This window comes from Paramormyrops kingsleyae, chromosome 2 (genome assembly GCF_048594095.1).
Source record: "Paramormyrops kingsleyae isolate MSU_618 chromosome 2, PKINGS_0.4, whole genome shotgun sequence".
NCBI classification, from domain to species: domain Eukaryota; kingdom Metazoa; phylum Chordata; class Actinopteri; order Osteoglossiformes; family Mormyridae; genus Paramormyrops; species Paramormyrops kingsleyae.
The window spans coordinates 20548182-20565061 of record NC_132798.1 but is presented as its reverse complement, the minus strand read 5'-3'; the positions used below and the strand labels follow the sequence as shown (position 1 = coordinate 20565061).

Below are 16880 nucleotides of genomic sequence, written 5' to 3'. Positions count from 1 at the left end.
ATACAGGTCGGGTCTGGCAAAGGGGTGACTAGTTTACACATATGACCTCACATTAACCTGAGTTTGGCTTCTGAAAAAGCAGAAAATATTCAGTTTTTTCAATTTCAATCTTTGACAATCACATCTTCCGGGAAAATCGGTGTAGATTAGACAAATACAATTTTACGAGTGTTTTTTTTTAAGACGTGGATTGCCAAAGTGAATACTACTACTAGGCTACTACTACTACTAGCCTACTACTACTACTACTACTAGGCTACTACTAGTAATAATAATACATTTTAGAATGCACAGTTGGAAAATGGATGGATGGATAATTGTCACTGTGTAAACGACATCCAACCTTGTGACAGCAATGTCATAGCCTAGGATCCAGACCGTAGTTGATGAGTATCCACGTTGTGCATATCTGGCTGTGAGTATAATATGTCAGTTCTCTTTGGGGCCTGAACATACAGACATGCGGTTTGGCATAGACCTACTTTAAAATAATATATCAGTACTGTGTTCATTGTTCTGTTAGTGGTTGATCGTTTCCCTGACGCCTCATTAAGTTCCGCCTCCCAGCAGTAGCTGCGTTGCGTCAGCAGCGCACCGCCCGACGAGCGGCCGATGAATGGGGGCTGTGACGACACGGCCTGACGCTCGTCCTTCAGTCCAGCGGACAGCTCTGCGCACCGCGCTTCCCTTTCCAAATCCGGGAAGAAAGGCTGCCGTGCACCAAAACAAGGGCATCCCAAGCGCATCATTTCGACTCTCCTTCTTTGGTGACAGCTAAAGATTTTCTACGTTTGGGGAGTGAGGTGGGGGGGAGGCAGGGGAATGATCAGCCCCTACTCCCCGCATCCGAGTCCTAAGCCGTAAGGATGCTGTCCCCGAATAGCGCTGCCGAGAGCCGGCCCCGACGCTCCTTCCTCCCGGGGCTTCTTCTCTGCGCCGCCCTGGTCGTCATTAGCGGTAGTATGCCAAGTAAGAACTATCCCTCTGTTTATTTATTATGTTTATTAGTTTTGAAAATACATCTTAGTGCATGGCAATGCTTTGGGTTTCGCAAAGTGCCATGCTGTTATGGCAGAAGACATTTTTAATTAAACTGTTTAAAACATAACATTTTACGTGTGAATAAACTGATGCGTTACTTGTAAATAAATCAAGATAGGGAGCATGGATGGCAACTAGATTATTTTAAGTGTTCATTAAATGTTTCTACAGAGTCCTGGCGCGTAGAGTCGGAAGATTTGATTTTAAAATATTGCTAGAACTGAAGTGACACATGCTGATCGAGGAACTGTGCAGTGGGCCTTTAAAGCTTTTATTCTATCTGAATAAGTAAATTTTATGAATTATCCCTAAGTCGTGTTTACAGGGAGGGTTATTGTGTACCGTGGGCTAAATTCATATTACACAAGCAGCACATTCAACACATTATCACATTATGAGGCTGCATCCCATTTAATGCTTTTTTAGTGATTTTGCAAATATTCCTTTTTAATTGATTTGTAATGTTCAGTATACGGGATCGCCACGATTTTGTTGTCTCGAAAAAAACCTTTAATATGTTTGAAATACACCAATTTACTGCTTTTATAGGCGACATTCAGGATGGAAACTGTATATTGTGTAAATCTGCACGTCTTTCAATTAATATGATCCAGGCTTCGTCTCGCCTCTCCGGGTCACTTTAAAAAGCGTTATATTGACCCCCAGGAGGCTCTCGTTGTTAATGCAAAGACGGCAATTATCGTAACTCATCTAAAGTCGTCGGCTGTTCTTTCATGGGGTTAAGCGTTAAGCGAACGGGCTGTCGGTGAAAAAGGGTCCCTGATCTGCGAACAAAACCTCCAGCTTGTGACAGCGGCGTCCAGCTCGGAATACTCTGATACCAGTATGTGAGCCAGTACAGCACATGCATAACACCAGCACGCGCTGTTTGACGTCAGTACAGGTTCACTTTGTCCACCTCTAGACTGAGACTGAATTCGCGTACTTTCAACTTTTCATCCTTGTATGATATCCTTGTTCCATTTTGGATGTTGTGAACTGCAGTCCATTTCTGTGCTGCCTTTTTAAACAATTCCAATTCATTTAAATGTTAAGGTTTAGTTAAAATAGGAAGGATTTTATTGGTTTTGCTCTGTATACAGTACGTAAGTACTGTTTCGTTTTTAGTCTATGCAGGGCTCCAGGTGTATATGCAGGGTGCTGATGGTGAAGATCCAGGTGTATATGCAGTGTTCTGATGGTGAAGATCCAGGTGTATATGCAGTGTGCTGATGGTAAAGATCCAGGTGTATATGCAGCGTGCTCAGGGTAAAGATCCAGGTGTATATGCAGCGTGCTGATGGTGAAGATCCAGGTGTATATGCAGTGTGCTGATGGTGAAGATCCAGGTGTATATGCAGTGTGCTGATGGTGAAGATCCAGGTGTATATGCAGTGTGCTGATGGTGAAGATCCAGGTGTATATGCAGTGTGCTGATGGTGAAGATCCAGGTGTATATGCAGTGTGCTGATGGTGAAGATCCAGGTGTATATGCAGTGTGCTGATGGTGAAGATCCAGGTGTATATGCAGTGTGCTGATGGTGAAGATCCAGGTGTATATGCAGTGTGCTGATGGTAAAGATCCAGGTGTATATGCAGCATGCTCAGGGTAAAGATCCAGGTGTATATGCAGGGTGCTGATGGTGAAGATCCAGTTGTATATGCAGTGTGCTGATGGTGAAGATCCAGGTGTATATGCAGGGTGCTGATGGTAAAGATCCAGGTGTATATGCAGCGTGCTCAGGGTAAAGATCCAGGTGTATATGCAGTGTGCTGATGGTAAAGATCCAGGTGTATATGCAGGGTGCTGATGGTGAAGATCCAGTTGTATATGCAGTGTGCTGATGGTAAAGATCCAGGTGTATATGCAGTGTGCTGATGGTGAAGATCCAGGTGTATATGCATTGTGCTGATGGTAAAGTCTAGCTGATGTGCACCTTGTTCCTGACCTTATTGGTTCTCAGCTTGCTGGTGGATTTGCAGTGAGCCGTTCTGGAGATATCGTTGATCTATCTGCTGTGTCACTTACTGGCTACAGAACATTGGACCTTCAATGGAGCTCTGCGATCCCAGGGTAGGAGGCCCTGAGTTGCTCCCCACGTGACACAATGTATGGGGCACGACTTTAACGTGGGGATGCACAGAATTGCCTGCTAATCTGTCACAGGTTGTATTTGTGTGCCAGCATCTCTGCAGCAGTGACAGAATTATGAATTATGTTAATCACTTTCCCGCAACAGTCACAATCGTAGCTGAGTGGCAGCGGGGGGGGGGGGGGGGGTGGGGGTGCTGTGGTAAATGAATATGTATTTGAGATGCACGTTAGCCCTGGGTAGAGCTGGAATGTGGCCCAGTGCCTTATCTGAGTATCCTGACGGCACTGGCGTGATGGAAACAGGGAGACTTGTGGGGGGGGGGTTACTTTTTTTAGTTCCACTTTGACTCCTTCAACAGGCATGCAGCTGATTTCCAGGGTGACCTGACTCCTAGTAACAAATCCGTGTCCCTTTCCACGAAGCAGGCTGCCCCCTGCGATGGTTAATGATTGTGGGGAGGGTGGGGGCATACACAGAAATGTTGGGGGGGGGGGGGGGGGGGGTTTGGTTTGGGGACCTGCCCATGTAACACAAAACAAGTTCCAAGAGGTGGCCTGTTAATGTGCCCGTGAGAGAGATACTGAACCTGAATCGAATATGTTAAAAAAGAAATACAAAACTAGCTCTCATTAGGTGTACAGCTGTAAGGTGCATATGTCAAGCTGGATAGAATTGTTTACGGGGCATTAAAATTCATTTACACAAAGTACATTAGTAGAATCCTTGCAAAACCAACTAAGATAAGTGGTTAGAAAACAGATGGATGGATGTAAACAGCCAGCTGTCATTAGTGTAAGTAGCTGCAGAGCTTACGCCTACATATCGATATTCAGGGACAGCGGACACCTGTGTCGTCTCGGTAAGACTCGCTCCAGTTGGGAGAGAGGAGAGAGGAAGGACTTTATGCAGGTAAAGGGAGAATGAGATGGACTGTTGTCCTCAGATAATGAAGTCTTGCAGCCAGGAGCGTGAACATGGTGAGTGAGTGCAGGAGATGGTTACTGGGCGCCACCCCAGGAGACCCATGCCCTCTACACACCTCACAGCCCTAAAATGGGGCTTCTTAACACGGCTGTCGCTAAGCCTTCACCTGCTTGTGCCTGGGAGAGGTAGCCATGTAAGCACAGTGAATTCCATCTACATGGAAGGTGCTTGGCATTGCCGTGCAGCCGGGACAACCTTCTGCGTGTGTGTGTGTGTGGGGGGGGGGGGGTGTTCTGCGTGCAGGTAATTAGATCACGACCCAGGAACGAGGCGCGTTTCCAGCCCTCTGACTCATTCCGCCTCTCCCGCTCGAAGGTGCCGGCAGTGATGTGTTGCAGAGGGAGTCACGTGGTGTCAGAGTTCTTCACAGCACTATTAAATGGGATTTCAGCATTAATGGGTCCTGGGGAGGGTCTTGCGTCGAGGTGCCGTTGTTGTTGTTCAAAGTGGAATGTTTTGTCGTGAATTCATGTGACAAAAGCCGCTTTATTGGTATGTCGGGGAATCTGTCTCGATGTCCACACATATGAGGTTTAGCAGAGGGCAAAACAAGATATATTCCAGAGGCGTGGATCTTACTGTGAGGCTAGTCTGGAGGGTCTTTTCCTCCTACTGTCGGACTCTTTCAGTCGACGTTGACTTTGGGATCTCAAAGCCCTGATATTGGCTGGGATTTTCCAGATGCATTAGGAGCTACATGTTTTCTCCCTGTAACAAAAATCTAGAAAACATACAGGTGGCACTTCGGCTCAGGGAGCAGCGACAAGTGGGCAGTCGCCGTGTGTGGCAAGGCCCAGCTTGCTGCATGGACGCGTCTGAAGGCTCTCGGCATTGACAGGGGCTTTCCAGAACATCGCCTGGTTGCATGGGGCGAGCCAAGTTGTTAGAGCGTGTTTACATGTCCCCAGATGCTTTGTCACAGCCCAGAGCGTGAACATGGCGCTGTGGCCATCCAGGAAGTGAGAGGGGCTGAACATTTACTCGCGAAGGACGACAGAGTACCTACCAAACCTGGGTCGCGGCCCAGTGTAGAGGAAACCAAAACTCAAGTCTGTCTTACACATCAACTGCTTATATCTGAAGTCATGTAAGCAAGCAGTGAAATGAACTGAATTCAATGTAACTCAAACTTTATTTGCCATTTGCACAGATCCAATCAAGTGCGAGTTCTCTGGAATTCTTGCAGGTTCCCTTGGTCAAGAGAAAAACAACAAATAAGCCTATGGTAGCCTATGATGTATAAAAATAGGGTTTTTATTTTTTGTGGTGGCAAGCTTATTGAGGTGTCTCATTTTGGGTGTGTTATCTCTGAGGTAACTGCAGGATATGAGGCCAGGACAGCAGTACCACTTATCAGTGTGTATGAGTAGGCTGGGGTTATCTGTGTGTCAGGCCGGTGTTTTTTCCTACAGGCTGCAAGGGGGGTGGTGGGGGGGCTGTGTCATGTGCTATTTGCGTTAGTGCTGACAGTGGTGTTCCTCGTACCTTGGCCTTCCTGGGGTGGGGGTGGAACACAAACCCAGGCTTCCAGACCCGGAGCTGGAGCACTGCAAGGCCCTGAAATGGCCAGTAGCATGAGAACTGGGTGAATACGGTTTAAAAGTACAGAAGCATGGCTCTTGTAAACTGAAATTTTGACTGTTAATTGGGACTTTGCCATCCTGTTCATTTGATGTCCTCTGGTACCCCCTGGAGGATGGGCTCCCCCTTTGGGTCTGGTTAGGGTTAGGGCTTCCTCTGGCGCCCCCTGGAGGATGGGCTTCCCCTTTGGCTCTGGTTAGGGTTAGGGCTTCCTCTGGCGCCCCCCTGGAGGATGGGCTTCCCCTTTGGCTCTGGTTAGGGTTAGGGCTTCCTCTGCTGCCCCCTGGAGGATGGGCTCCCCCTTTGAGTCTGGTCCCTCCCAAGGTTTCTTCCTTCTAGGGAGTTTTTCCTTGCCACTGGATTGCTCCCTGGGGGCTTTGGGTGAGGATAATGTAAAGTGCTTTGAGACAATGTAATGTTGTGAAAATGCACTATACAAATAAAATTGATTTGAAATTTAATTGAATTGAAAATATAATTGCTTGTTGTTGGCCAGGTGCTGTTAGAAAACAGCAAATCTACACAGTGTCCTTTAAAGCATATGAGTTCTTTACATGGTCCAAACCCTCAAAGGGTAGTTTTATAGTGAATTTTGGCTTGGCCATATGAGCCTTACTCAGAGGCCTCTGTGCTGACATCCAGATGCATCCCGGCAGCTTCTGGGGAGCCTTTAAGCAGCCAGAGGGAGCAGAGAGAGCATGATGATTCTCCTCTCCTGTGGATTACAGCTCTCTGCCAGGCATGTGCTGTAAGATAACGTGCAGTGTGTGGTCGAGCTTAGCTGCCAGGGCTGCCAGATTGCTAATTCATTGCCAGGGACTGGAACCCAATATTAAATGGGCCCCGGGGCTAAATTGTTTAAGAATGTCGTATCGATAAGTTCTGATACTATCGGTTCCGTTTTCGGTACTGGAGAAATTAAGAAAATAGATTAAAAAATTATTTTTTATTGCTACATAAATGATCTCTCACAGAGTCTGTATGTGTCTGGCTCTTGCTGTCTTTCTCGCTCTTTCACATGCAGCAACATGCAGCACACACACACACACACACACACACACACACACACAGACACACACACACACAGACACACACACAGACACACACACACACACACACACAGACACATGCATGCACAGGTCGGATATACCTATCCTTATGGGGCCCGCTCATTCACTTCTATGGGAAAAATGCTAACGCTAACTATGACAACCTTGATAACCCTAACCCTAACCCTAACCCTAACCCTGCCCTAACCATAACCATAAGTAACCAAGCCAAATACAACAGTTTTTGCATTTCTAGTTTTTTCATAGCAGTCACTGATTTTTATAAAATAGAGTTTTATGGGGAAACCGGTCCCCATAAGGGAAAAAAATATGGATATTTATCACATTATGGGGACATTGTGTCCCCATAAGCATACAGTAGGTATACCCGCTTGTGCACACACACACACACACACACAGACCATGCTTTTAGTGAAGATGGCTGAGAGAACTAAATGTTCAAAAGTGTAATTACATTTTGCTAGAGTCTGCTGACAATGCTCCCTGCCACAAGTGCAACAAGTGTTTTGATGTAGGGGCAGAAACACAAGCAATCTGTCGAAAAGTCCATCACACACAGAGTGAAGTAAATTTTATGAATATGGATTAATGATTAAAAGTAACCATTAGCTAGCTGATCATTACGGCTGCGTTCATACATTCAGTCTGAAAGGGTCAGACCATCATCTGTTGTTTGAATTTCACAGTTGCAGTTTCAGATCACAGATTTGGACAAACTAAGGTCACCACACAGTAAAATTACTATCAAAGAAAAAGTACTGCATTCAGTTTTTCACTTAAAAGTGAACATTGTTTATTACATTTGTTTTACATTTCAATCACCACAGAATCAGTCTGTAATGGTGAATTGTTCAAAACATTGCAGTTTCTTTAGCTATGAAAAATGTTACATTTCAATAATCACATCATAATCTATAATGCTAAGTTGTCACGTACGGGTGAGGAAGGAGGCAAGGGCAAGCGCAGGAAGGAATGAAAAGGGCTTCTGTTGAGGGGAAGCTGAAACAGAAACGGGGGAGGAGGGTGGTGAAACAGGAGGGTGAGGATCGGACAGTGCTGAAGCATGAGATCAACATCAATGACTGGACTGGGGAGCACAAGACTGGGAGGCACTTAATACACCACTGATGAAGGAGCAGATGAGAGTCAGCTGGAGTGAGTCACATGAGGGCTGAAACGAGAGGGGTACCGTGTCTTTCTGTGTTTTTACTAAGCAGTATTTTACCGGCTGTGACTCCTTTACTGACCACGCCTCTTCACTATCTCCCCATCACTCCTTATTTTCTGTAAATCTGACAGAATCTTCCACAGCAAAATGGTGGCTGTGGCTCCCAATGTTGGGGGGGGGGGGTCGTTTCCCATTTGATCACTCAGCATTGCGCCTGCACGCTCTGGCCCCGAGAGGCAGTCGTTAGGCTCGTTAGCTGGTTTTCCTGATTAGCGCTGCAGTGATGTGTATTTTTATAAACACACATTGCGGTCTGTCCACAGGAGTCCTCTAACTAAGCCTGCCCCTGTGCTTAGGTTAGCTTTCCGTCCTCTTCCATTTTTGTGGTTAATGGCTACCAAAAAAAGGACCCCTTCCAGCCAGTTAGCTTCCCCCGGTAGTCACTCCCTTCCTGAGGTTTGTCTGATTCCTGTCTCTCCTTTTGATGCTTGTTGGCCACCAAGAGCTCGAGCAGAAAATGACCAAGCGTGAAGATAGATCACTGGTAGCTCAGCTGTGGCCCCCACCCCCTGCATTCCTTGAAACTGGTCTGCTGCATCTGGGTTTGGGGGGGGGGGGGGACCATTACAAACCACCTTGTCTAATATGGAATGACATACAGCTAAATTGTGTTAGAAAATGGGTTATGAGGTTAGACAACTTCCTGTTCTGCTTCCTCCTGTGATATGAGCACTGTCCATCAAGTAAAATAACTGCTTGCATAACTCACACTGTGACTGGTACGGACTGCAGCAGGCCGGACTGGAAAATCAGCCCGGGTCCTTGGAACAGAACCATAAAGCATTTGGAGTGGGACTTCAGGCAGACGTACTGCTGAGAGCAGAGCCTGCAGTGGAGGCTAGGCCTCAGGATGAAAGGGACAAAATTTTCTGCAAAGCACTCTGGGTAAAAGTGCCTGACATGTAAATTATGGCCTGGTGCTTTTCTCTTAATGAGTCAACTAACAGGATAGCTGGCAGCGGCTGACCTTCCAAAAAGCACAAGCACGCTGCAGAAGTAACAGCAAAGCAAAACATTTTGCTATGGAATTTTATTCTCTAGTCATTTAGCTGCCATGCATTTGAAAGAAAAAGGCAGAGCTGAAAGAACAGAGAGTCACAGGGAGGTGAAGAGAGGAGCTCAGTGATGAAGTCGCTGAAGGGCAGAGTTTCCTTAAATGTCGCTCAGACAGGCACAGGCTGCGGCTCATTTTCAGCTCGGGAGTTTGAAGCCCAAGACCAGCCCTTTTTGTCTTTGCTCTGGGGGAACTTTGATAAATGATGCCACAGTTCAAGTCTTATTATCCTGATAAATTTATTACTGACATTTCAAGAAGAAACTAAATAATAAACAGCATACTGAACAGTTTCAGCCTTGCCTGGTCTCTGTCTAACATCGTTCGTTTGAGAAACTTCCAGTGATTAGCAATAGCAAGCGATTAGCTGTGGCACCTCCGCAACTGTGCACTGCGCTCACTCAGCTCTAAATGACAAGCGATCACATTGACGTGTGTCTTGCATATTGGTGTTTTTCTCATCTCAATCATGGTCTTTTGTGTGTGCTTGAGAAAACTTGCTTTTGAAATGTTGTTGTGGAATTTTACACTTGCCAAATAATTTTCCTTCTGACCGGCCCACAGCTAAGCGGCCCACCGGGAATTCTCCCGAGTCTCCTGATTGGTCATTGTGGGCTGGGCCTCAGCCGTACCAGAAGTATGGTTTATGCCAGACTAGAGCTGGGCCATATGGCAAAAAAAATTATCACGATATTTTTTCCTGTATTTACCAATATTGATAATTATCAATAATATAGTTTCACAATGCTGTTCCATGTAATAATGTAATAATCAAAATAATAATAAAAATAACTCTATTCTGACAAATAGAATGAATACATTGAAATAAACAATATTAGTAAACAAATACTTATTTTCCAACAAATTTTACTGTTTACTTACAAAATTCCTTTAAAATTATAAAAGGTTATTGATATTCAAGTATTCAAAGAAACATAGCTCAAATGAACAAAACCATATAATAATGTAACAATGTGCAAAACTGTATAATATTGCAAATATGTTAAAGGCCAAACATAAAATAAAGCAGGACAGAACTGACTGCAACAAGTATCTTCCTCTATTCTTGGTCTCTTAAAAACCTTTTAAGATTCTGAAGTAGAAAAGTATCTAAAACAAACAAAAAACACTTATTCATAAAAATGCCAAATCATGGTTAGACTTTTTTGTCCGGCGCTGCAGAACGTCACCACGCGTCACCATGTCACATGGTACAAAATCCTCGCGAGAGCAAAACGACTTGAGACAGACCGTGCAGCACAAACTAGAACCGCCTCCGTGACGACACAACTTTGCCCTTATTGGCTGAAGATTTTAGTCACACGCATGACGTTAGTATCGCAGAAGTTCCAATGCGTTATCTGCTATTTCTCCCGAAAAGCACGTAAAGCAGTGAGAACTGGTTTTCAGTTCATTTACCTGGTAAAATAAAGTTTAAATAAATGACATAAATGCTCTAATAGTACACGTAAGTTAGTGGTTTATTTATTGTTAGTTACTGTAATGTTGCGCTGCTTTATTTGTTTAATCGTCCAGTCTGTGAAGAAGGCATTCAAGTAAGAATTACATTGTACTCTTTACATGACAATAATAACTTTGAATCCTTGAAATACGTGTCTTTGATCTTTTTCCTGGCAGCTATATCTTTTTACACAGAGCCACTATACACAATAGTTTTATTCTCTGCTAACAGTTTGTATCAGGAGTTGGTTATTGTAAAAGAAGTAATGTGCATGCAGGTGATATTTGTATAGATTTATCTACGCCCTTCTGGCAGTGCTGCCATTGCAGTCAGGTCTCGCAGACTACGAGGAGTAGAAGTTGTCCGACTTGGCTGCAGTCAGTTTATACTCCACCCCTGCAGCCGCTGGCAGATAGCGTCCCACGTCGCGTCAGCTGCAGACAGACCTAAGCTCAAGTCGAACGCACCCATTGCTTCTTTGATGGAGGGTGGGCAAAATGACAACGTCGTCGGTGATTGGCTGTTGTGCTGGCGTTCAGTGAACCTCTGCTCGATAGGCCATCGAGTTGTCTGTCTCAGCGCATTCTCTAAAACGGAGCAAACTTGGTTGATCGAGTTTTATAGTCTGTGTGTATCATCGTGATCGTCCTCATTTTTTATCGATAAAAAATCGAGATCGTTTTATCGCCCAGCACTATGCCAGACGGTTGGTCTTCTTTCTGAGGTACCGAGGTTATGATTTTTTTTAAATAAAAGGTAAACTGCTGTAAAGGTGCCCAGAAGGAAGCAATGTGTCCTTCACCAGGAAGAGAACTTCACACTTACAGCCACACTCAGAGAGACCAGGCTGAAACACAAGTACCCCAATGACGCAGAAAAAAAAACACTCACTCACAGGCCCTGAAAGACAACCAAGCAGCTTAAAAGCAAATCTCTCAAAGACTTAAACTACATCTTCTTCTTTCTGGTGTAAAAGATGCATGTCCTGTGCCTATGAATATTGCAGGGCAGAATCCGCAGGCTTCTTGCTCCTTGAACCTCCATGCATTGCTACTCATCTGAGCACCTGTCACTCCATCCATCACGGCAGACAGCAGTGAACAGCTCTGGCTGTTCAAAAACATAATTACATATTATCAAATTACATAAACATAATTACCTATCATTTTTCTTAAGGCAGAACTTGTTTGCGGTCAATTTGTGCCTCATGACCTGCCGGAGAGTGGGGTGTAAGGCCGCTGCATGTGAGTTCGTGCTGGAGTCAGATGGATATCTAACTAACAGTCTGGGGGGCTGTTACCAGTGATAGCCCCCAGCATCCCCCCCAGATTCACCTCAACCACTATGGACCTTCCTTCCCAATCTAGCTGATGTGCTTGTTTTTCCATTCTGTGTATAGTTTAGTTAGTGCACCTGGAGGGTGTTCCACGAAGCAGGATTTCTCAGTTAGCTAGGTTAACTTAAGCTAGAAGTCATGACTGTCCAATAAGAGTTTAAGTAAGGAGCATTCCTATTGGGCAATCATGACTTCTAGCTTAAGTTAACCTAGCTACCTGAGAAAACCTGCTTTGTGGAACTCCCCCCTGGTCTAGTTAAAGCCTGACAGAATAACATCGTTAGGTAAATATAGTGCCTGTAAGCATGCGAGTCACAGACCCCAGCTGGAGAGCATGCCCACCCCCCCACCACAGCCGATGGGGGCCGTTCACTTGCTTTGCTTTTTCTGTCAGTGCCGATGTAGTGTGCGCATTATGTAAGATAAGCACACAGTCTGAATCTCATTGTTTAAAAAGAACACTGTCACTTCACTACAGTTAAACATAAACTATTACATTATCCTAACAACATCCAGCCTCTTTCCAATCTCCTATCTTGTGCTGCGTTTCCCAAAAGCTCCTGTTTGCTGCTTACATGGTTGGACTCATTCAGTTATATGGTTCCAGTCATGTAATTTGCTAAAGTAGTTAACAGTTATGCTTCAGGAAAACACACCCCAAGATGACCGAGGCAATCCCAGAGCCATTCTCAAGCAGCACAGGACAGAAAGCAGAGGGCAGCCAGGATGGGATGCCAGTCCATCGCCAGGCACACACGCAACCTGGAGCTGAATCTCCAACCCAACACGATCATCACAGTGTCACTCCACCTCCTCAAATGAGTAATAACCCTCCCCCCCACCACATATCTGCAGATTATAATAGCTGTCGTCCTTTGTGAACTTCCCCGATTCACTCCAGTCATCGTTGCCATGCAGTCCGCCTCTCCTTGTTCAATGGTTGCCTGGCAACCACTCTCCTCAGCATCCAAACAAAGGTGGCAGAATGACGTCCCATGGGACTCGGGTTTCTCGGCCGTTCCTCCGCCCGCTCTTCTTCATCCACGTTCTGACCGACTTGTTCAGTTCGATGCCTGTTGCTGTAGCGCTTGGCTAATGTTGGCTAATCTCTTCGCTGCCCACCTCTGCATACTGAAGTACAGTCCTCCCCAGTTACCAGGTGATACTCATTCCTCTGTGGCCTTTTTCCTGAGACGTTGAATTCTGGTGCTGTGCAAGAACCTGGCTAGATCAGAGCCCAAGCTTGCTGCTGGTGATCTGTGGTCCCCAGAAGCGGTCTGCATGCCCCCCGGTACGGGGGTGAGTTGTGAGTGAGAGCTCCTGCTGAGTGGCACATCTACCCCCTGGAGGCTTGGAGGGGGGGGGGGGGGCAAAGCTGTTATTCCCCTTTCAGTATTCATTCCGGCCATGACTCGGTAAATCATTTTAAATGGATAATGGTAAAGAGCACATGTTACACTTGCACTCAACTAGGCGGGTGTAGCATGGAAACCTGTGCATAGAGCTGCCCTGTTTGAATTTAAAAGTGCTATTAATCAATACTCAAGGGGCCGCTGCAGATCTGATCAGAACTCTTAAAGAAGGGATGCTTCATTGGTGAGTGAAGCTAATTAATGGTATTGATTTGACAGGGAATGAATATTATTTATTACACACCGTTAGGTGGGAAATTCCTCGTCTCACTGCCAGAAACGTGACTTTTGGTGCTTAAATTTGTCTACTTTTGGATTTACCAGTTTAACTAACTTGGTACATCAATTTTCGTTTTCATTGGAAATAATTTCTGTGTTTAACTGAAGCTGAGAATGGAGGAGGGCTGGTCCATATTGTGATGAACGTGATAGATAAATTGCTGTACATATTTTCCTAAATCAATGAACCTCCATAATTAAGGGCATGTCAAAAATAGATAATTTTATGGCCATTTTCCAGATTAGCTTGTCCTAAGGCATGGTTAAGCCTGCAGACTGTCCCAGGACACACAGTGCACACGGCACACAGTTAAATGGGAGGCCAGTCCATGAAACTATAATTTCGAGACAAAATTCACATGTCTCTGGGTGTGAGGCTCAGCATTTTAGGAGCTGAAGGTCCCCAGTGCAGATCCCCGGGCCAGCAGACTGATGCTGCCATTAGCTCCTGGGCAAGATCCTGCCCCCCCAATAGCCTCACTCTCATCTGTGTGTGTGTGTGCACTAGTACAGGGGAGAGCAAGATGGAATTTGTGAAAAGAAGCATTACAATGGTCCTGTACTAGTGCAAATGGCAAAAAAAAATGTTCATTTCACAGTACTTGCTTTTATTAGAAGATGGTGCAGTAGTTCACCACCAGCATGCAGGTGCAGTGGTTGTCACTGTCGCCTCACATCTCTGGGATCTGCGTTTCGGGTCTCTGCCATGGCTCCATGTGTGGAATTTGCATGTTCTCCCCGTGTCATCATGGGGTTTCCTTCAGGTACTCCCCCTCAGGTTTTCTTGCAGTCCAAAAACATGCAGAGGTTAATTGCGCATGGTGCGTGCATGGTGTGTGAGTGCATGGTGTGTGAGTGCATGGTGTGTGCATGGTGTGTGAGTGCATGGTGTGTGCATAGTGTGTGAGTGCATGGTGTGTGCGTGCATGGTGTGTGAGTGCATGGTGTGTGCATGGTGTGTGAGTGCATGGTGTGTGAGTGCATGGTGTGTGAGTGCATGGTGTGTGCATGGTGTGTGAGTGCATGGTGTGTGAGTGCATGGTGAGTGCATGGTGTGTGAGTGCATGGTGTGTGAGTGCATGGTGAGTGCATGGTGTGTGAGTGCATGGTGAGTGAGTGCATGGTGTGTGAGTGCATGGTGTGTGAGTGCATGGTGAGTGCATGGTGTGTGCATGGTGTGTGAGTGCATGGTGTGTGAGTGCATGGTGTGTGAGTGCATGGTGAGTGCATGGTGTGTGAGTGCATGGTGTGTGCATGGTGTGTGAGTGCATGGTGTGTGAGTGCATGGTGTGTGAGTGCATGGTGAGTGCATGGTGTGTGAGTGCATGGTGAGTGCATGGTGTGTGAGTGCATGGTGTGTGCATGGTGTGTGCATGGTGTGTGCATGGTGAGTGCATGGTGTGTGCATGGTGTGTGCATGGTGTGTGCTTGTGCCCTGTGATTGGTTGGCACCCCATCCTGGGTTGTTCCCTGTCTTGTGCCCATAGGCTACTGACCCCCCTGCCTCCCTGACTAGGAAAAGCAGCTACAGAAAATGGATGGAAGGATGGATGTTGTGTAGCCCCGGTCCCAGTAATGCATACACTTCTACCTGGGCATTCAGTGAAAGCTACAGTACCTGTAATTATGACCCCTTGACAATATGTATGTTTATAAAGTGCTATTTGCTTCACTTGCTCATTGCTTTGGACAAAAGCATCTGCCAAATAATGTTAATGTAAATGAATATTATGCATATAGGACAAGGACATGTCTTGAGTCTATTGACTTTGAATCTAAATTGACACTCTCCATAGTGTCCTGGCTGCAATACAGAATGTTTACTGATATCTGCATCCTCCATCTGACTGTGAGGAGGTTGCATTTCTTCTCTGTGTCATGTAAGTTTCAGCAGATACTGCCATGCCAAAGACAGGCAGTCAGCCTAATCACCATCTCTAAAGTGTGAGAATGTATGTGAGAGCGTGTCCCTGGGGATGGACGGCCACCGGCTCCGGAAGAGCAGCTGGAAGATAGATGGGGCAGAGTCATGCTTACGGGCATGGCTGTGGGATCGCTTTCTTCAGCAGCTTTAGTGTGAGCATAAGCAGGGCTGGATGATCAGGCCCGTTCTCCATCGCACGCCTCCTTAGGAGAGCTTGCAGGAGCCAGTCTCGCTCCCTGCCGAAAAGGGGGTGAAAACAGGCTCCTCCTCTGAGTCCATTGCGGCCACAGAGCCCAAAGCACCTCCTGGTCCTTTTCTGTGGGTTCCGGGTCTGGAGCAGCCCTGCTGTCAAGGGTATGTAATTAAAAGCAATCAGACGGTGATTAGTCAAAGCCAGGAACAAGAGTCAGAATTCTCCTCGGTCTTTGTGTCATTATGAGCCAAGTGAGGAAAAAAAGGCTGATTTGCCATCTGTCAACACCATCCCTTTATTAGCTGGACCACAGTGACAGCAGATCCAGCTCCCCTCTAGCCCGCAGTGTTTAGAGCACATCACCGTCCCCCTAATCCTTGCTGTTACAGCACATTGGCTGCATTTTGTGTATTATGTGACAAACGCAGGACGATGAAAGGTTCAGCGTTCTGTGTTAATATTTGGCTTGGTATTATGATGGTCTGTCTCTCGAGATATTTGCGGTGACACTGCATCCTGACTCTCCGTGCTTGTGTGTGACAGTGGGTTGTGACTGTTTGGTCTGTCCCCATTTGGCCTCTGGGTTTTTATTAAGGTGCATAAGCTGAGTCAGCAGAGGAATCCCGCTTGCTGAGTAACAGTGATGTCAGTAAAATCTTATCCCCACAGCGCAGAAATGCGGGTAGGCGATGTCTGTGTTGGCGACAAGAGGTTGTTGACCACGTGAGGTTCTCACACAAAAAAGAACAGACACCAGTTCCTTTGCCAGGGCAGTTGTCATGGCAATGGGACCTGTGACATCTGCAGCTGATCAGCGCAAATGCAAATGAGAAGAGACAGGAGGAGATCAGTGTTTTCGATGAGGCTATGCAGGAGTTTTTCATGATGTTTTGAGTGAACATTGAAAACAGAAACATGCTTTCAGCTTGTGAAGAGTTTCAGCAGTTTTCAGCCAATGAATAACTGTAAGTAGCTGTGTTTTCAGATTGTCCTCAGTTGAGCTTTTAGTCTAAAACCCAGATCCTAATCTTCAGGACTTCCCCTCAGCTGCACGTCCCCCCCCCCCCCCCCCCAGTGACAAGGCAGTGTAGGAGGGAGGTGATGGTACACAAAGGAAGTCATTACACCAATAAGGCTGAATTCATGAACCAGATTTAGTCTGAATGACTCGCTGCCAGCGTGCATGTGTTTATCCACTTGTAAAAAAACAGTTAATGTCA

At 46.0% G+C, this 16880-nt stretch overlaps 1 protein-coding gene across 1 annotated transcript in view; it reads left to right on the top strand.

Moving 5' to 3' along the window:
- Positions 1-604: 604 nt before the first annotated feature.
- Positions 605-16880, top strand: part of LOC111858670 (neural proliferation differentiation and control protein 1) — a 41086-nt gene continuing 24810 nt past the window's right edge. Inside the window, exon 1 of the mRNA XM_023840624.2 lies at positions 605-969. Within this exon, the coding sequence (XP_023696392.1) occupies positions 867-969 (103 nt within the window). The 5' untranslated portion in view covers positions 605-866. The remainder of the gene's footprint in view (positions 970-16880) is intronic.